Source organism: Drosophila suzukii, unplaced genomic scaffold, assembly GCF_043229965.1.
Source record: "Drosophila suzukii unplaced genomic scaffold, CBGP_Dsuzu_IsoJpt1.0 scf_9, whole genome shotgun sequence".
Lineage (NCBI taxonomy): Eukaryota > Metazoa > Arthropoda > Insecta > Diptera > Drosophilidae > Drosophila > Drosophila suzukii.
This window is the reverse complement of record NW_027255941.1, coordinates 1,068,469-1,090,108: the sequence shown is the minus strand read 5'-3', so window position 1 is coordinate 1,090,108 and position 21,640 is coordinate 1,068,469. Positions and strand designations below refer to the sequence as shown.

At 46.3% G+C, this 21,640-nt stretch overlaps 2 protein-coding genes across 2 annotated transcripts; both read left to right on the top strand.

The window, feature by feature from the left end:
• The first annotated feature begins 5 nt into the window (after nucleotides 1-5).
• On the top strand, nucleotides 6-4,595 carry LOC139355138 (uncharacterized). The gene has a single exon (XM_070999474.1). It carries the CDS (start codon nucleotides 6-8, stop codon nucleotides 4,593-4,595), a length of 4,590 nt encoding a protein of 1,529 aa, XP_070855575.1.
• An 8,414-nt stretch (nucleotides 4,596-13,009) lies between these two features.
• LOC139355137 (uncharacterized) lies at nucleotides 13,010-13,681 on the top strand. Its single transcript, XM_070999473.1, has one exon. It carries the CDS (start codon nucleotides 13,010-13,012, stop codon nucleotides 13,679-13,681), a length of 672 nt encoding a protein of 223 aa, XP_070855574.1.
• Nucleotides 13,682-21,640: the final 7,959 nt, after the last annotated feature.

Genomic DNA, 21,640 nt, shown 5'->3' with positions numbered 1-21,640 from the left:
GATCCATGATAAGTGCAGTCTGCGCAGCCGCCTGTAACACCATCAACGCGTCGTTGCAGAACGGGGATCACTGGCTCGCCCATTATTTGACTGCAAAATTACCGAAAGAGACGCACTCCGCCTGGGAACATCATCTCGGCAGTCAAACCCACATTCCCTCGTACAAGGATCTCGAACAGTTTCTCAACAACCGGTTAATCACCCTGGACGCCATTGAAAATAGAAACTGTTCGGGTACCAACAAATCTGGATCACCACTGGATCATCACCCCACAAAACGTATCTCGGTTCATAACAACCACGCGCAACCAAGCCCCCCTGTGCTTCGTTGCCCACACTGCAATGGTAATCATATCCTTCGTCGATGTCAGCAATTCCTTAGCTTGGATTGCTACCAACGTAAGGAGGTCGTGAGTAAGTCAAATCTATGCCTCAACTGCCTGAGCAAATCGCACATGCTGGCCCGCTGTTCAAGTGTAAAGAATTGCTACCACTGTGGACAACGCCACCATTCTTTACTTCATCCGGCCGCGGCGCCAAGCATCACTCAAGCACCCCAACCTTACTCGCCGACCGTATCATCCAGTCAACCACATATCGCTTCGATTATGAACAACGACACCTCACCAGTTAGCCCCCTTGCTAATCTAAACCTCCAATGTTATTCTTCCACAGCCTCCCATGCAACGCGACAGAATATCTTGCTAGCTACCGCACGGATTATTGTCTGCCACCCCCAGAGCGGCGCTCAAGCAACAATAACTGCCCTCATCGATCAGGGGTCAGAAGCTACAATAGTCTCAGAGCATACCGTCCAAGCTCTCCAGCTTCCACGATGCAGAATCCGCGCTTCGATCGCCGGCGTCGGCCAAACTACTGGTCAACGGTGCAACTTTACGGCAAGCTGCTGCATCCGAACGTCGCTAAACCCAACGTTCAATCTAGATGTCGACTCTGCGTACGTTATGAACTCGCTGACCTCACATCTACCAAACCAATCGTTTTCGCCTCAAAACTGGAAACACATCAACGGACTCCAGCTCTCGGATCCTTTATACTATCGCTCGAAACGCATAGATCTCATCATCGGAGCCGACCTCATGGCGGGTCTTATCCTTCCGGGAACCCGAATCGGAAATCCATACGAACCTATTGCACAAAATTCTCACTTAGGTTGGATGATACTCGGCAAGTTCCAGGAATCAATCCACACACTTAATATTCGCTGTCATCAAACCACGCTAGACACGGAATCGCTTTTGAAGAATTTTTGCGAAATAGAATCTGTCCCAAGCCGATCACTTCAATCTGACGAAGAGCGGTGGTGTGAGTCCTTCTTTAAGGAAACGCACACACGTCAACCAAACGGTAGTTTTATGGTTAGACTACCTTTCAAATGGCATTTCGATTCCACAATGGCCCTAGGAAAATCGCATCAAGTCGCTCTAAACAGGTTTCTTCAATTAGAGCGGCGTTATGAACGGGATCCAGAAAAATGGATTCGCTACAAGGAGGGAATCGAAGAATATTTTGAATTGGGACAAATCACACCAGCAGTCACTAGTGAGAGATCAACCGTCAGTACCTCCAAAAAATTCTGTCGGGTTGAATCCTGCGTTCTTCCTCATCACGTTGTCTATAAAGAAGACAGTCTCACCACCAAACAGCGCATTGTATTCGACGCATCGGCAAAGACCTCAAACGGTCGATCTCTAAACGATGTATTGTCCGTAGGACCCACTCTCCAAAATGATCTCCCTGCAGTGTTACTGAATTGGAGACAGTACCGACATGTTTTCACCGCCGACATCCAGCGCATGTACCGCTGCATCGACGTACATCCGGACGACACGCAATACCAGCGGATTTTATGGCGGGCGGCGGATGGAAACATCAAGGAATATTGCCTGTCAACTGTAACTTTCGGTACCGCTTCTGCACCATTCACCGCCATTAGAGTCGTTCGTCAACTTGCAGAGGATGAACGCGAAAATTATCCACTGGCGGAAGAGGTCTTAAAGCACGAAATCTACGTCGACGATATTCTTTCTGGTGATCACACTATCTCAGCAGCACAAAACAAGAGTTTACAAATCCAGAACGCTCTAAAATCCGCAAATATGGAATTGAGAAAATGGTCTAGTAACGACATAGCGCTTCTAGACAGCATTCCTTTATCAAACCGATGCAATCAAACGTCACGAAGCTGGGACAACTCTGATACAGTCAAAACCTTAGGAATGCATTGGTTACCTAACCAAGACTGTTTCACCTACAAATTGCAAGCGAGCATCCCCACGGGTTCAACCAAAAGAGAAATTCTTTCGAGCATTGCCAGACTTTTCGATCCCTTAGGACTAATTGCCCCTATTCTCATTTCAGCAAAATTAATTCTAAAGGAAGTCACAATGGCACACCTCCATTCCGAGAACGATCGCAAGCACTTAGGGTGGGACGACCCAGTACCCAGTTCCATCGCTAACAAATGGAAAAAGTTCCGTGTCAATCTGGAGGACATCAGCAAAATCCGAATACCTCGCAGCGTACGGTATATGCCAGACTTTAGCCATGATATCCAGTTGCACGCTTTCTGCGACGGGTCCACTCACGCCTACGCAGCGGCGGTTTACATGCGTATACCCCAACCGGATTCATCGTTCTATACCACTCTCATCACTGCAAAATCCAAAATCTCTCCAACGAAACCCCTCACGATCCCGAGGACCGAGTTATGCGGCGCTGTGCTGGCAACCAAACTAACTAAATGGGTAGTAGCAAACAATCGTTGGAAAAACGCTAAAATCTCCGTTACCTACTGGACGGACGCCACTATCGTTCTCCACTGGATCAAAGGAGATGTTACTAGATGGAAAACGTTCGTTGCCAATCGCGTTGTCTACATTCTGGACCACAGCGATTCAAACCAATGGAGACATGTTCCCACAGCAGATAATCCAGCAGACAGCGCCACGAGAGGACTATCCCCATCAGAAATCTCCATCTTTGATCTCTGGTGGCACGGACCATCATGGTTGAGGCAACACTCCAGTGAGTGGCCGGACACAGAGGTACCGAACATAAAGTTTGATGAGCAGTCCCTAGAAGCAAAATCTTTGCAAATTCGTTTGCACACCACCCAAGTAGACATTAGTCTCATTGAGCGGTTTTCAACTTACACCAAACTCGTTAGAGTCATAGCATACATACTGCGCTTTTGTCACAACGCTCAATCGAAGAAAACCAGATCTTACAGTCAGCTGTCGCCAGAGGAACTGGACAATGCACTTCGCTGCGTCGTGAAAATAGTACAAGCAGAAACCTTTCAGTCCGACATGCGCGCAATCCTCGCAGAAAATCCTCTGCCTCCGAAGAGCACCCTAAGAAATCTCACTCCCTTTCTTGACGACGGCATCTTACGCGTTCGCGGTCGTCTCAAACATTCCAACCTTTCTTTCGATCGCAAACATCCAATCATCTTACCGCAGCGTCATTTCTTTACAGAGCTGGTAATTCAGAACTCCCATCAAGCTACCCTGCACGGCGGCGCTCATCTTACTTTAGCCCACACGAGGTACAAGTTCTGGATTCCAAATGGAAGACAAGCCGTCCGAACAATCCTTCGAAAATGCATCACGTGCTTCCGCGCGTCACCTAGCATCGGAAGTCAATTGATGGGCGACCTGCCGGTGCACAGAGTCAACCCACCAAACCGCCCATTCGTTGCGACCGGCGTCGATTATACCGGGGCAATCGAAATCCAGGCAGCACGGCTTCGTGGGACAAGTACTTACAAAGGATACATTGCTATTTTCGTCTGCTTGGCTACGAAGGCAGTTCACCTAGAAGCGGTTACCGGACTCTCGTCGGAACACTTCCTACTAGCATTTTCTCGTTTTACGGGTCGCCGAGGACCAGTTCAACATATGTATAGCGACAACGGAACAAATTTCGTTGGCGCCAATAAGTTATTAGCAAGCGCACAACAGGCGGATCGCGACCACGCTACGTGCCCTACATGGCATTTCACTCCGCCATACTCTCCCAATTTCGGAGGCCTTTGGGAGGCTGGGGTCAAGTCCGTCAAGCATCACCTGAAGAGGACTGTCGGAAGTCACAAGCAGACTTATGAGGAACTCGCAACGGTGCTCATCCGGATTGAAGCTTGCCTAAACTCTCGGCCACTTTGTCCGCTAACAGCTGATCCAGACGACTTAGAAGCTCTCACGCCGGCACATTTTCTCATTGGTGACACCCTGCTCGCACCTGCCCATTGTCGCCCTAAAAACTCGTCGTTCCGTGAGCAATTTCTGTCTCATCAAAATTTGATCCGTCAGTTTTGGACGCAATGGAGCCGAGATTGGCTGTCCCATCTTCAAACTCGCCCAAAATGGTGTCAGGAAAAGGAGAATTTTAAAATCAACGAATTAGTACTCATGAAGGACGATCAACTGCCTCCATCGCAATGGTCGCTCGGTAGAATTACCAGTCTCCATCCTGGAGAGGATTCACTCGTTCGAGTTGTAACACTGAAAACAAAATCAGGCAGTCAAAAACGCTCCATCTCCAAGCTTTGTCGCCTGCCGATCTCATGCTAATATGAACCAGCTATTGCTCCCTTGATAATCAATTGCATCCGTATGTCATTTCTCTTTCTCTTTGTCTTCGCCGCTACGAGTACAAGGGAAGTTAGATCCAGAATCCTGAACAACACATGTATCACGCGGATTTCGCATTGGCGGGCGGCATGTTCAGTCCCACGGTACTTGGTTCGTATGCACAGCTGATCGCCCTGCCAACTGAAGACGAAGGTCAGGAGATCTGGCAACCCGACGAACGAGGGAGAAGGGCAGTGAGAACTACAAGCTTCAGCGACCGGAACAACATTGTCTTCTTTTATTTTTGCTGTCCATTGCGACCCATTATTTTGTTAAAGTTAATTAATGAAGAAGAGTGAAGTGTACACATTATAAGCTATAGAATTAAAGGCTAAAATGTTATATTTGAACTTCAGTCGTTTAATCACTCCCAAGAGCCCCTCTTACAATGACAGCCGTACAGAGCTTTTTTTGCACGGCGTCACAACTGAACAGTAGGTATTTGTATGTATGTAGATATATGCATATATGTAATTTTCGCCGGTTTTAAATTTATTAAATAATTATTGCCGGCGGGGTATGTGTTGTTGTGGAAGTTTTCGATTTATTGTGTGTGGACTGTATTTGGAAAAACGAAAAAATATGTGCAAGTATTTTAGCGGCTGCGGATATACAGTGAGAAAAATCTTGAAAAGTTTTGGGGGCCTGAATTGGCAGAACACTAAAAATTTAATAATTCTCACTGTATGCGCTTGGCTTATATTTGCACAATTTTTTCTAAGCTTGGAATTTTTTTCTCGATTTTGTATATGTGTATGTAAGTATGGATGAGCGGCCAAATGCAATTAAAAAAAGGAGTCGGAAAAAATTGGCAATATGGCCGCACGTAGCAAAAGGAACATCGAAGAAAAAAATGGCGAAGTAATTTTTAATTGCCGTTGTCGGATTTAATCGGACTAGGATTTTGGACAAATCGTACAGAAAGTCAAACGAATTATATTTTCGAGTGGCTGACTGCAGACCGGCAATTACTTTGTTTATTAACGATCTTCCCTCTATCATAACACACTCTCGTGTACTAATGTATGCTGATGATGTTAAGCTTTGTTTATCACATAATGATATAGCGTCGGGTTTCAACTTACAGTCAGATATTGATTGTTTTCAGGGATGGTGTGAGTATAACCTTTTAAATTTGAACTGCCTTAAATGCAACGTTATGACTTTTCATAGAGGTACTCCTACTTTTGTTAGTTACTCTCTTCAAAATACGCCACTCGACCGTATATATTCAGTTAATGACTTAGGCGTTCTTCTGGACCCAAAACTTAAATTTGACTGCCACGTAATGTCCACTGTCAGCAAGGCCATGAGTGTTCTTGGGTTTATAAAGCGTTGGTCAAAAGAATTTGATGACCCTTATACAACCAAATTATTATTTACCTCCCTTGTCCGTCCTATTTTGGAATATTGTTCTTCGGTTTGGAGTCCACAATACCAAGTGCATATTGACCGTATTGAGTCGGTACAAAAAAAATTTCTTCTTTTTGCCCTTCGTAGTTTGAACTGGGATCAAAACATAAGGCTACCTTCCTATCAGAGTATATTACTATTGCTTAATTTACCTACCCTTGCAAATCGTAGAACAATGCTTGGTACTATTTTTATGCAAAATCTTATAAGAGGTGATATTGATTCTGTAGAACTTGTAAACCGCCTAACTTTCAATGTTCCTGTTAGACTAACACGAAATTATTATCCCCTAAATTTGCCACGATGTACATCTAATTTTTGTCTGCACGAGCCCTTTCGCGTTCTATGTAATAATTATAACAACCTTTATCATTTAATTTGCACTTCAACTTCTATCCCGGTATTAAAAACTAATATTTAAACTCATTTGCTTCATTCTTAGATGCTTCTTTTATTTTCATTTGTGTCCCGTCTCTATTTTTTTTTTGTATCTTCCTCGCGAACTCGTATTTTTTGCCCAAATTGATAAAAGGGCCCCGCGCGTAACAAGCACGTGCTTGGTGTCGTTGGGCCACTTGTTTGTACTGCTTGTAGTGCATCAACGTCCATCATATATATTAAAAGCTTTACTTATCTTATCGGCTCGAATGCATCAAAGTGTTAGCCGGGGGGTAGCGGGGTATCGTGGTGGCGCTGACGGAATGGCGTGGGAGGCGACGGCGGGAAACTGGCGGCGTCGGCGGGCTGCTGCCCTGGGCTTCGGTGGTTTGCTGGTGGTGCGGTTTGCTGCTGGTGCTGCGGAAGATGTAGAGGAGAAACCACTCGAACGCGTATTGCCCCTTGATCGAAAATAAGTACTCGGGAAAAAATGAACTTTGAAAGTAGGCGGGGGTGCGACCGCGGTTTATTCACTTTTAACTCCAGAATCGAACTAATTTAGTCTAAGCTCCGCTCTGCGCTCCAAAGCGCAGCGGAGACTTCATGGAGGGAGCTAGGAAGAGCGCAGGAGAGCGGGAGCGCGATAGAGCGGGAGAGCGGTAGAGCGGTGCAGCTGGATAGCGAGGCCAGTCCAGATTCGCCGGACAGTGGGCCTGAACACCCTTCCCTTAAACAATTCCGGCATCGCTCGGGGGACCATATCTAAATCCAAGACGTACGTGTGGCGAACCATTCTACCTGGTCCAGGAACTCAAATGGTTTTAAAGCCCCGTCGAACCTGAACGACCATTCTCGGACCTGTTAAGCGACCTTTGCATAGTCCGACTGGCTGGGTCTCCTGCGGGCCTCTTTTTGCAAGCTGTCCATGCGTTCGTTGATGATGCTTGGGCCGGGCATGCTCTAAGTGGGCGCCTCTGCTCCTTTCAGTTTTTGTCTCCTCGTGATCGACTGATTATTCGCTGCCAACGCCCTACGGCTTTATATAGGGCCTCCGGTAACCGTTATTTCCCTTTTTCGCACGGCCCGCTGAATCTCTCCACTCTGGGTCCAAAGTCCGTGAATCCAGTTTGACCCACTTGTCCTTTACGCACAGCTTCCAACCGAGGTTCTGCCCACTGCTGCCGTCCGCTGGTTCCCGTGATGCATGTGGCACGCCTGTGTGCGGCTCTGCTGCCGAGACTTGACACTTCTACTGCCCGCCAAGTCTCCACTGTCTTATTCTCCGCTCCTTGGTCTCCAAACTCTCTCATACTCCATCCCTGGTCTCTAAACTATTTTATTCTCCATCCTTGGTCTCCAAACTCACTTATTCTCCCACATTGGTCTCCGAAGTCTCTTATTCTTCCACATTGGTCGCCAAACTTTCTTCTTCTCCAACCGCTTCTCGCCGCTTACCAGCCGGCCATCTGTTGTTGCTGCTGCTCAGATTTGTGGGGGGTTACTTTACTTCGGGAAAAATTTAAAAGCTTGTTCCTACTCTCCGGCGTTTCCTTGCGTATCCTAGCCTTCGAGACCTTGGATGCTCCTGCCGATTCCCGCGGCGCTCCCTCGTTACTCAATCGATGCTCCGTCGACGCTTTTAACTCCATTGAGTTTCTACAGCGCTGGTCATCCTCCTCGTTGCAACTTCAAATCTTCCGCGCCGATATTTCACATGTTTCCACTGGGACATCGATACTCATGGGCTATCGATCCCCAGCTCGCTGCTCATTGCGGCGTCCTAATCCTTTCCATGGTTCCGCTTTTTGGTCACACTAGCCGTGCGTGATCGATGTTTCATCGACTACCGATACCGACTGTGAAGCGTTGCCACCTGCCCGTTGTGATATTTTTACCTTTTGCCGATATTTCCATTTTGCGTGTGCTCATCGATCGCACTATCGTCCAGTGCCAATCGATCGCCTATCGAGGCGCCCCCTTCCCTGGCTCATGGTGATTTTGCAACTTCCGATCTGCCCGCACAGCTTTTGGTTGATTTGTCTTTCTTTTCCAGTTTTTCTCAGCTCCAACCAGCCTATGTCGTTCGTTGTTCTTGATCCAAAGCACAATGGCCCCAGCGGTTTTGAATAGCGTTTTGCCTTCGTTTACAGCAGGGCGTTTCTGCCCGTGGTGAGTTGCACTTTTGGTTGAACCGGCATTTACTTCTCTTTCATTCCAGGGTTTGCCCCTGTTTTTTTTTCTGTTAACTGTTGGTGCGATGCGTGTTTCTGTCTTTTGTGACCAGTCGGATACGGTGTGGATCTAATTCTCCACTGTCCCCCCCTTTCCTAGGGTAACAACTAGACGACTTGTCCGGCGCATTCCGTATAGTATCTCCGGATACCGTATCTCCGTGGCGTGATCGGTTGACTCTGACTCGCGCCCGGCGCTGGAACCTGTTGCCTCTCGGTCGGGATCACCAACCATCCTTATCCACGTCCTTGTGACCTATCCTTATGATTGCCCTTTCTGCGTGGCGTGTGGATGACTCTCGCTTAGGTCTGACGCATAATCCTGTGGCCTCGCAGTCTCGATCAATGTGAAATCCTTATCCATGTCCTTATGACCTATCCTTATGATTGTCCTTTCTGCGTGGCGTGAGGATGACTCTCGCTTAGGCCTGACGCATAATCCTGTGGCCTCGCAGTCTGGATCAATGTGAAATCCTTATCCATGTCCTTGTGACCTATTGTTAGTCATCTAATGTATCTGCCGTCTGCTCGTTTTGTTGTTGCTTGAGCTCGCAGATCGCCGGAGAGACGAAATCTACAACCTGCAAAGGGCCATCGTACCTCGGGGCTAGTTTCGCAGCGAATCCTTAAGCAAAAAAACCTCTGATATCAAACAAAAACACCTCTTAACGAGGTAAAAAGTAGTGGCGAAAGCGCTCTTAACAAAAATTTCTGATATCAACAATTGTGACGAAAAATAATATTACATTCGATAAAATAAATAAACTATATTAAATTTATGTATTCGGCACGCTACAGCAGAAATTTTATGTGTAGGTAAATAAATATTTACTGTTGAGGGCCGAAATCATAAATTTAATATAGTTTATTTATTTTATCGAATGTAATATCATTTTTCGTCACAATTGTTGATATCAGAAATTTTTGTTAAGAGCGCTTTCGCCACTACTTTTTACCTCGTTAAGAGGTGTTTTTGTTTGATTTATATATCCAATATAATATTTTCCCAAAGCCCAGGATCCGGAGCGTCGAGATCTCATCGCCCAGGATTTACAGAGGGGGTAAGTTTGTCGGGACACGGTTCCTTTCTTATAAACATACATATATAAATATTCGTGCAGTATCCTACAGTTTTATAGACTACTATAAACATTTTCATCGGCGAGTATCAGCCTTGTAATTATATGACAATTGCAAGAGCCCTCTGAGCGACGTTTGTAGTCGTGAATAGTAAGTATTTTGCTGATGTGTGCACCTTCACAGGTGATAAATTCGATACTCTCCGCTAACAGAATAATGTCAATTAAATTAAATTAATCAACGGACGCAGATATATATTACCTAACAAATTTATAATGTGAAAAAAAATTGGAAACCATGGTGTGCTAGAACTCTAACAAAGGGGGTGTGCTGACGCGAGGAGTGGAGTAGGTCAAGAACAATGACATAACTTTTGACGGACAACCTTGACAATAGGGGATTGTATTGCGCGGCCCGCGACGATCCATTGGCACACGAATGTGTGAAGGGGAGGGAATATGGCCAAAACACAGCCCGATCGTATTGCGATCAAGCGACAGCTAAGCTTGTTGGGCAGTGTGGACTGATGACTGACAAACTTTATCACTAATATTATTTTAATATTTATTCTCGTTATGTTGGAGAGGAGAGAGGCTTACCAAGATTCCACGACCCGAATACGACGTAGCTTATGCCGGCAAATGGTGCCTGAATATCGGACGCCTCTCCCTCGGCCCAAGTCCTTGTCAGTACTCGGGTACTAATATGCCCACGTAACAACCCTCCGCAAACTACTGTCGCCGATGCCTCTTTTAATCCTCGTAGCGTCTCTGGTAGTGGTTGTATTGATAATGCGTCGGCCATTACGTTTAGTTGACCCTCTCTGTACGCTATCTCAAAGTCGTACTGATGTAGCCCAGGGACCTTTTGGTGATCCTTCCTGAAGGGCTTTCGATGCTGTTGAGCCACTTCAGGGCTATGTGGTCGGTTACTACCTTCAAGTGGTACCCCTCCAGACATGGCATGAGTTTTCGGATCGCCCAGACTATCGCCAAGCACTCCTTCTCCGTTGTTAAATAGTTTTTTTTCGCGCCGTTCAGTGTTCGGCTGGAACAGGAGTTTACTCTTTCGCCCTGTTCGGTGTCCTGGGTTAGTATTGCTGTGATGCCGTAGTCACTGGCATCTGTTTGGAGGGTGAACGTTCTACTGAAGTCCGGGCATACTAGCACCTCTGGTGCTCTGGTGCACACTCCCACTTGCTGCCTTTGCGCAGCAGGTCATTCAGGTGTTTGACGATTCTGGAAATATCTGGTACAAGCCGGCGGTACCACGACGCTACTCCTAGGTTTTGCCGGAGCTCTTTGACGGTCGATGGCGGTTCCAGTTCAGCGATGGCGGCTACTTTTTCCGGATCTGTTCCTATTCCCTCGCTGGTCACTCGATGTCCCAGGTACATCAGTTCCTTCTTAAAGAATTGGCATTTTTCTGGATTCAGCCTCAGGTTCGCATCCCTCAGACGACGGAACACTTCTCTAAGGTTTCTCCTGTGTTCTTCTAGCGTGCGACCGATCACTATTATGTCGTCCTGGTAAGCGAATGCGTGAGGTGACATCACGGGGCCAATTACTTGGTCCAATACCCGCTGAATCGTTGCCAACGCCGAGTGGAGTCCGAACGGCTTTACCCTCCACTGAAATAGACCTTTGCCTGGTACCGTGAACGCCGTGTATTGCCTGCTATTTTCCTCCAGTGGGATCTGCCAGTATCTATCCTTCAGGTACAAACTGCTGATGTACCGCGCTTCCCTTAGTTGATCCAGGATGTAGTTTATGAGGGGCATTGGGTAGGCATACTTCACTGACTTCGCGTTGGTCTGTCTGCAGTCGACACACAGTCTCCACTTGCCTGTCTTCTTTTTCACCATCACGATGGGGGAGCTGTATGGGCTCTTTTAATGCTGTATGAACCCCATTTGGAGAAGCTCGTCCACCTTTGCGTTGATTTCCCCTTGAATTTTTGGGTTCTTGGCGTAGTATCACTGCTTTATTGGATTGTCATTCTTCATTTTGATCTGGTGCTCTGCCATATTCGATGTTCCCGTCATTGTGCTGAAGACTGCCAGATCTGTTTCCAGGAACGCTGTAGTATCAATTCGAATTCGGTCTCTGTTGTACACGGACGCGTTTTATATTTGCTCCTACATTTATTCGCCTAGTGTCTAAATTACCGGTCTGATATATTCCCAAAGTTTACATTTTCAACTCGGTTGAGGCCGCCGTTTGCATGCAAATTAGTTATTTGTGTTAAAACCATTCTCTTTATTATTATATTGGATAATAGTTAACGACGCGGGTGCTTTGTGCATTGTTGATGTTTTTTATTTACATTGTTGTTTTGGCGCTCTCTCGCACCGTTCGCTCTGCTACATTCTCCCAACTTCAGTCGCCGGCTCTCATTTTCGAGTTAACGGGTCTTTGCTGAATTGGTCCAATCGCTCTCTTTTCTTATCTCTCCTCTGCGTTTTGCAAAGCCACACAGCTGTTTCTTGGCACTCATCTAAAGCTTCCTACTTTTTCTACTTTTTCTTTCCAAACTCGTTAGAGTCATAGCATACATACTGCGCTTTTGTCACAACGCTCAATCGAAGAAAACCAGATCTTACAGTCAGCTGTCGCCAGAGGAACTGGACAATGCACTTCGCTGCGTCGTGAAAATAGTACAAGCAGAAACCTTTCAGTCCGACATGCGCGCAATCCTCGCAGAAAATCCTCTGCCTCCGAAGAGCACCCTAAGAAATCTCACTCCCTTTCTTGACGACGGCATCTTACGCGTTCGCGGTCGTCTCAAACATTCCAACCTTTCTTTCGATCGCAAACATCCAATCATCTTACCGCAGCGTCATTTCTTTACAGAGCTGGTAATTCAGAACTCCCATCAAGCTACCCTGCACGGCGGCGCTCATCTTACTTTAGCCCACACGAGGTACAAGTTCTGGATTCCAAATGGAAGACAAGCCGTCCGAACAATCCTTCGAAAATGCATCACGTGCTTCCGCGCGTCACCTAGCATCGGAAGTCAATTGATGGGCGACCTGCCGGTGCACAGAGTCAACCCACCAAACCGCCCATTCGTTGCGACCGGCGTCGATTATACCGGGGCAATCGAAATCCAGGCAGCACGGCTTCATACATTGCTATTTTCGTCTGCTTGGCTACGAAGGCAGTTCACCTAGAAGCGGTTACCGGACTCTCGTCGGAACACTTCCTACTAGCATTTTCTCGTTTTACGGGTCGCCGAGGACCAGTTCAACATATGTATAGCGACAACGGAACAAATTTCGTTGGCGCCAATAAGTTATTAGCAAGCGCACAACAGGCGGATCGCGACCACGCTACGTGCCCTACATGGCATTTCACTCCGCCATACTCTCCCAATTTCGGAGGCCTTTGGGAGGCTGGGGTCAAGTCCGTCAAGCATCACCTGAAGAGGACTGTCGGAAGTCACAAGCAGACTTATGAGGAACTCGCAACGGTGCTCATCCGGATTGAAGCTTGCCTAAACTCTCGGCCACTTTGTCCGCTAACAGCTGATCCAGACGACTTAGAAGCTCTCACGCCGGCACATTTTCTCATTGGTGACACCCTGCTCGCACCTGCCCATTGTCGCCCTCAAAACTCGTCGTTCCGTGAGCAATTTCTGTCTCATCAAAATTTGATCCGTCAGTTTTGGACGCAATGGAGCCGAGATTGGCTGTCCCATCTTCAAACTCGCCCAAAATGGTGTCAGGAAAAGGAGAATTTTAAAATCAACGAATTAGTACTCATGAAGGACGATCAACTGCCTCCATCGCAATGGTCGCTCGGTAGAATTACCAGTCTCCATCCTGGAGAGGATTCACTCGTTCGAGTTGTAACACTGAAAACAAAATCAGGCAGTCAAAAACGCTCCATCTCCAAGCTTTGTCGCCTGCCGATCTCATGCTAATATGAACCAGCTATTGCTCCCTTGATAATCAATTGCATCCGTATGTCATTTCTCTTTCTCTTTGTCTTCGCCGCTACGAGTACAAGGGAAGTTAGATCCAGAATCCTGAACAACACATGTATCACGCGGATTTCGCATTGGCGGGCGGCATGTTCAGTCCCACGGTACTTGGTTCGTATGCACAGCTGATCGCCCTGCCAACTGAAGACGAAGGTCAGGAGATCTGGCAACCCGACGAACGAGGGAGAAGGGCAGTGAGAACTACAAGCTTCAGCGACCGGAACAACATTGTCTTCTTTTATTTTTGCTGTCCATTGCGACCCATTATTTTGTTAAAGTTAATTAATGAAGAAGAGTGAAGTGTACACATTATAAGCTATAGAATTAAAGGCTAAAATGTTATATTTGAACTTCAGTCGTTTAATCACTCCCAAGAGCCCCTCTTACAATGACAGCCGTACAGAGCTTTTTTTGCACGGCGTCACAACTGAACAGTAGGTATTTGTATGTATGTAGATATATGCATATATGTAATTTTCGCCGGTTTTAAATTTATTAAATAATTATTGCCGGCGGGGTATGTGTTGTTGTGGAAGTTTTCGATTTATTGTGTGTGGACTGTATTTGGAAAAACGAAAAAATATGTGCAAGTATTTTAGCGGCTGCGGATATACAGTGAGAAAAATCTTGAAAAGTTTTGGGGGCCTGAATTGGCAGAACACTAAAAATTTAATAATTCTCACTGTATGCGCTTGGCTTATATTTGCACAATTTTTTCTAAGCTTGGAATTTTTTTCTCGATTTTGTATATGTGTATGTAAGTATGGATGAGCGGCCAAATGCAATTAAAAAAAAGGAGTCGGAAAAAATTGGCAATATGGCCGCACGTAGCAAAAGGAACATCGAAGAAAAAAATGGCGAAGTAATTTTTAATTGCCGTTGTCGGATTTAATCGGACTAGGATTTTGGACAAATCGTACAGAAAGTCAAACGAATTATATTTTCGAGTGGCTGACTGCAGACCGGCAATTACTTTGTTTATTAACGATCTTCCCTCTATCATAACACACTCTCGTGTACTAATGTATGCTGATGATGTTAAGCTTTGTTTATCACATAATGATATAGCGTCGGGTTTCAACTTACAGTCAGATATTGATTGTTTTCAGGGATGGTGTGAGTATAACCTTTTAAATTTGAACTGCCTTAAATGCAACGTTATGACTTTTCATAGAGGTACTCCTACTTTTGTTAGTTACTCTCTTCAAAATACGCCACTCGACCGTATATATTCAGTTAATGACTTAGGCGTTCTTCTGGACCCAAAACTTAAATTTGACTGCCACGTAATGTCCACTGTCAGCAAGGCCATGAGTGTTCTTGGGTTTATAAAGCGTTGGTCAAAAGAATTTGATGACCCTTATACAACCAAATTATTATTTACCTCCCTTGTCCGTCCTATTTTGGAATATTGTTCTTCGGTTTGGAGTCCACAATACCAAGTGCATATTGACCGTATTGAGTCGGTACAAAAAAAATTTCTTCTTTTTGCCCTTCGTAGTTTGAACTGGGATCAAAACATAAGGCTACCTTCCTATCAGAGTAGATTACTATTGCTTAATTTACCTACCCTTGCAAATCGTAGAACAATGCTTGGTACTATTTTTATGCAAAATCTTATAAGAGGTGATATTGATTCTGTAGAACTTGTAAACCGCCTAACTTTCAATGTTCCTGTTAGACTAACACGAAATTATTATCCCCTAAATTTGCCACGATGTACATCTAATTTTTGTCTGCACGAGCCCTTTCGCGTTCTATGTAATAATTATAACAACCTTTATCATTTAATTTGCACTTCAACTTCTATCCCGGTATTAAAAACTAATATTTTAACTCATTTGCTTCATTCTTAGATGCTTCTTTTATTTTCATTTGTGTCCCGTCTCTATTTGTTTTTTGTATCTTCCTCGCGAACTCGTATTTTTTGCCCAAATTGATAAAAGGGCCCCGCGCGTAACAAGCACGTGCTTGGTGTCGTTGGGCCACTTGTTTGTACTGCTTGTAGTGCATCAACGTCCATCATATATATTAAAAGCTTTACTTATCTTATCGGCTCGAATGCATCAAAGTGTTAGCCGGGGGGTAGCGGGGTATCGTGGTGGCGCTGACGGAATGGCGTGGGAGGCGACGGCGGGAAACTGGCGGCGTCGGCGGGCTGCTGCCCTGGGCTTCGGTGGTTTGCTGGTGGTGCGGTTTGCTGCTGGTGCTGCGGAAGATGTAGAGGAGAAACCACTCGAACGCGTATTGCCCCTTGATCGAAAATAAGTACTCGGGAAAAAATGAACTTTGAAAGTAGGCGGGGGTGCGACCGCGGTTTATTCACTTTTAACTCCAGAATCGAACTAATTTAGTCTAAGCTCCGCTCTGCGCTCCAAAGCGCAGCGGAGACTTCATGGAGGGAGCTAGGAAGAGCGCAGGAGAGCGGGAGCGCGATAGAGCGGGAGAGCGGTAGAGCGGTGCAGCTGGATAGCGAGGCCAGTCCAGATTCGCCGGACAGTGGGCCTGAACACCCTTCCCTTAAACAATTCCGGCATCGCTCGGGGGACCATATCTAAATCCAAGACGTACGTGTGGCGAACCATTCTACCTGGTCCAGGAACTCAAATGGTTTTAAAGCCCCGTCGAACCTGAACGACCATTCTCGGACCTGTTAAGCGACCTTTGCATAGTCCGACTGGCTGGGTCTCCTGCGGGCCTCTTTTTGCAAGTTGTCCATGCGTTCGTTGATGATGCTTGGGCCGGGCATGCTCTAAGTGGGCGCCTCTGCTCCTTTCAGTTTTTGTCTCCTCGTGATCGACTGATTATTCGCTGCCAACGCCCTGCGGCTTTATATAGGGCCTCCGGTAACCGTTATTTCCCTTTTTCGCACGGCCCGCTGAATCTCTCCACTCTGGGTCCAAAGTCCGTGAATCCAGTTTGACCCACTTGTCCTTTACGCACAGCTTCCAACCGAGGTTCTGCCCACTGCTGCCGTCCGCTGGTTCCCGTGATGCATGTGGCACGCCTGTGTGCCGCTCTGCTGCCGAGACTTGACACTTCTACTGCCCGCCAAGTCTCCACTGTCTTATTCTCCGCTCCTTGGTCTCCAAACTCTCTCATACTCCATCCCTGGTCTCTAAACTATTTTATTCTCCATCCTTGGTCTCCAAACTCACTTATTCTCCCACATTGGTCTCCGAAGTCTCTTATTCTTCCACATTGGTCGCCAAACTTTCTTCTTCTCCAACCGCTTCTCGCCGCTTACCAGCCGGCCATCTGTTGTTGCTGCTGCTCAGATTTGTGGGGGGTTACTTTACTTCGGGAAAAATTTAAAAGCTTGTTCCTACTCTCCGGCGTTTCCTTGCGTATCCTAGCCTTCGAGACCTTGGATGCTCCTGCCGATTCCCGCGGCGCTCCCTCGTTACTCAATCGATGCTCCGTCGACGCTTTTAACTCCATTGAGTTTCTACAGCGCTGGTCATCCTCCTCGTTGCAACTTCAAATCTTCCGCGCCGATATTTCACATGTTTCCACTGGGACATCGATACTCATGGGCTATCGATCCCCAGCTCGCTGCTCATTGCGGCGTCCTAATCCTTTCCATGGTTCCGCTTTTTGGTCACACTAGCCGTGCGTGATCGATGTTTCATCGACTACCGATACCGACTGTGAAGCGTTGCCACCTGCCCGTTGTGATATTTTTACCTTTTGCCGATATTTCCATTTTGCGTGTGCTCATCGATCGCACTATCGTCCAGTGCCAATCGATCGCCTATCGAGGCGCCCCCTTCCCTGGCTCATGGTGATTTTGCAACTTCCGATCTGCCCGCACAGCTTTTGGTTGATTTGTCTTTCTTTTCCAGTTTTTCTCAGCTCCAACCAGCCTATGTCGTTCGTTGTTCTTGATCCAAAGCACAATGGCCCCAGCGGTTTTGAATAGCGTTTTGCCTTCGTTTACAGCAGGGCGTTTCTGCCCGTGGTGAGTTGCACTTTTGGTTGAACCGGCATTTACTTCTCTTTCATTCCAGGGTTTGCCCCTGTTTTTTTTTCTGTTAACTGTTGGTGCGATGCGTGTTTCTGTCTTTTGTGACCAGTCGGATACGGTGTGGATCTAATTCTCCACTGTCCCCCCCTTTCCTAGGGTAACAACTAGACGACTTGTCCGGCGCATTCCGTATAGTATCTCCGGATACCGTATCTCCGTGGCGTGATCGGTTGACTCTGACTCGCGCCCGGCGCTGGAACCTGTTGCCTCTCGGTCGGGATCACCAACCATCCTTATCCACGTCCTTGTGACCTATCCTTATGATTGCCCTTTCTGCGTGGCGTGTGGATGACTCTCGCTTAGGCCTGACGCATAATCCTGTGGCCTCGCAGTCTCGATCAATGTGAAATCCTTATCCATGTCCTTATGACCTATCCTTATGATTGTCCTTTCTGCGTGGCGTGAGGATGACTCTCGCTTAGGCCTGACGCATAATCCTGTGGCCTCGCAGTCTGGATCAATGTGAAATCCTTATCCATGTCCTTGTGACCTATTGTTAGTCATCTAATGTATCTGCCGTCTGCTCGTTTTGTTGTTGCTTGAGCTTGCAGATCGCCGGAGAGACGAAATCTACAACCTGCAAAGGGCCATCGTACCTCGGGGCTAGTTTCGCAGCGAATCCTTAAGCAAAAAAACTTCTGATATCAAACAAAAACACCTCTTAACGAGGTAAAAAGTAGTGGCGAAAGCGCTCTTAACAAAAATTTCTGATATCAACAATTGTGACGAAAAATAATATTACATTCGATAAAATAAATAAACTATATTAAATTTATGTATTCGGCACGCTACAGCAGAAATTTTATGTGTAGGTAAATAAATATTTACTGTTGAGGGCCGAAATCATAAATTTAATATAGTTTATTTATTTTATCGAATGTAATATCATTTTTCGTCACAATTGTTGATATCAGAAATTTTTGTTAAGAGCGCTTTCGCCACTACTTTTTACCTCGTTAAGAGGTGTTTTTGTTTGATTTATATATCCAATATAATATTTTCCCAAAGCCCAGGATCCGGAGCGTCGAGATCTCATCGCCCAGGATTTACAGAGGGGGTAAGTTTGTCGGGACACGGTTCCTTTCTTATAAACATACATATATAAATATTCGTGCAGTATCCTACAGTTTTAAAGACTACTATAAACATTTTCATCGGCGAGTATCAGCCTTGTAATTATATGACAATTGCAAGAGCCCTCTGAGCGACGTTTGTAGTCGTGAATAGTAAGTATTTTGCTGATGTGTGCACCTTCACAGGTGATAAATTCGATACTCTCCGCTAACAGAATAATTGTCAATTAAATTAAATTAATCAACGGACGCAGATATATATTACCTAACAAATTTATAATGTGAAAAAAAATTGGAAACCATGGTGTGCTAGAACTCTAACAAAGGGGGTGTGCTGACGCGAGGAGTGGAGTAGGTCAAGAACAATGACATAACTTTTGACGGACAACCTTGACAATAGGGGATTGTATTGCGCGGCCCGCGACGATCCATTGGCACACGAATGTGTGAAGGGGAGGGAATATGGCCAAAACACAGCCCGATCGTATTGCGATCAAGCGACAGCTAAGCTTGTTGGGCAGTGTGGACTGATGACTGACAAACTTTATCACTAATATTATTTTAATATTTATTCTCGTTATGTTGGAGAGGAGAGAGGCTTACCAAGATTCCACGACCCGAATACGACGTAGCTTATGCCGGCAAATGGTGCCTGAATATCGGACGCCTCTCCCTCGGCCCAAGTCCTTGTCAGTACTCGGGTACTAATATGCCCACGTAACAACCCTCCGGAAAATACTGTCGCCGATGCCTCTTTTAATCCTCGTAGCGTCTCTGGTAGTGGTTGTATTGATAATGCGTCGGCCATTACGTTTAGTTGACCCTCTCTGTACGCTATCTCAAAGTCGTACTGATGTAGCCCAGGGACCTTTTGGTGATCCTTCCTGAAGGGCTTTCGATGCTGTTGAGCCACTTCAGGGCTATGTGGTCGGTTACTACCTTCAAGTGGTACCCCTCCAGACATGGCATGAGTTTTCGGATCGCCCAGACTATCGCCAAGCACTCCTTCTCCGTTGTTAAATAGTTTTTTTCGCGCCGTTCAGTGTTCGGCTGGAACAGGAGTTTACTCTTTCGCCCTGTTCGGTGTCCTGGGTTAGTATTGCTGTGATGCCGTAGTCACTGGCATCTGTTTGGAGGGTGAACGTTCTACTGAAGTCCGGGCATACTAGCACCTCTGGTGCTCTGGTGCACACTCCCACTTGCTGCCTTTGCGCAGCAGGTCATTCAGGTGTTTGACGATTCTGGAAATATCTGGTACAAGCCGGCGGTACCACGACGCTACTCCTAGGTTTTGCCGGAGCTCTTTGACGGTCGATGGCGGTTCCAGTTCAGCGATGGCGGCTACTTTTTCCGGATCTGTTCCTATTCCCTCGCTGGTCACTCGATGTCCCAGGTACATCAGTTCCTTCTTAAAGAATTGGCATTTTTCTGGATTCAGCCTCAGGTTCGCATCCCTCAGACGACGGAACACTTCTCTAAGGTTTCTCCTGTGTTCTTCTAGCGTGCGACCGATCACTATTATGTCGTCCTGGTAAGCGAATGCGTGAGGTGACATCACGGGGCCAATTACTTGGTCCAATACCCGCTGAATCGTTGCCAACGCCGAGTGGAGTCCGAACGGCTTTACCCTCCACTGAAATAGACCTTTGCCTGGTACCGTGAACGCCGTGTATTGCCTGCTATTTTCCTCCAGTGGGATCTGCCAGTATCTATCCTTCAGGTACAAACTGCTGATGTACCGCGCTTCCCTTAGTTGATCCAGGATGTAGTTTATGAGGGGCATTGGGTAGGCATACTTCACTGACTTCGCGTTGGTCTGTCTGCAGTCGACACACAGTCTCCACTTGCCTGTCTTCTTTTTCACCATCACGATGGGGGAGCTGTATGGGCTCTTTTAATGCTGTATGAACCCCATTTGGAGAAGCTCGTCCACCTTTGCGTTGATTTCCCCTTGAATTTTTGGGTTCTTGGCGTAGTATCACTGCTTTATTGGATTGTCATTCTTCATTTTGATCTGGTGCTCTGCCATATTCGATGTTCCCGTCATTGTGCTGAAGACTGCCAGATCTGTTTCCAGGAACGCTGTAGTATCAATTCGAATTCGGTCTCTGTTGTACACGGACGCGTTTTATATTTGCTCCTACATTTATTCGCCTAGTGTCTAAATTACCGGTCTGATATATTCCCAAAGTTTACATTTTCAACTCGGTTGAGGCCGCCGTTTGCATGCAAATTAGTTATTTGTGTTAAAACCATTCTCTTTATTATTATATTGGATAATAGTTAACGACGCGGGTGCTTTGTGCATTGTTGATGTTTCTTATTTACATTGTTGTTTTGGCGCTCTCTCGCACCGTTCGCTCTGCTACATTCTCCCAACTTCAGTCGCCGGCTCTCATTTTCGAGTTAACGGGTCTTTGCTGAATTGGTCCAATCGCTCTCTTTTCTTATCTCTCCTCTGCGTTTTGCAAAGCCACACAGCTGTTTCTTGGCACTCATCTAAAGCTTCCTACTTTTTCTACTTTTTCTACATTCTACATTTAACTGCCCTCAACTTGTAAACAATGTCTGCCTGCTGTGTTGTTGGTTGCCAATTTGTTGGTAAAATCACTACTCGGCAGCCAATTGTTAGTTTCTGGTTATGTGAGAACATTGCGCACGCAAAATGTGCAGACTTTGGGCATAGTGCTGCCCAAATTGCTGATCGCACTAGATCTAATGCTAACCTGGACTGGACGTGCCCTACATGCCTACATATCAAAATTGATATAAGAGCATTTATGAGGCAAACGGAGCTGG

Excerpts from the sequence above, each read along its gene's own strand:
- LOC139355138 (XM_070999474.1), top strand. The coding sequence starts at position 6 with ATGATAAGTGCAGTCTGCGCAGCCGCCTGTAACACCATCAACGCGTCG.
- LOC139355137 (XM_070999473.1), top strand. The coding sequence starts at position 13,010 with ATGTATAGCGACAACGGAACAAATTTCGTTGGCGCCAATAAGTTATTA.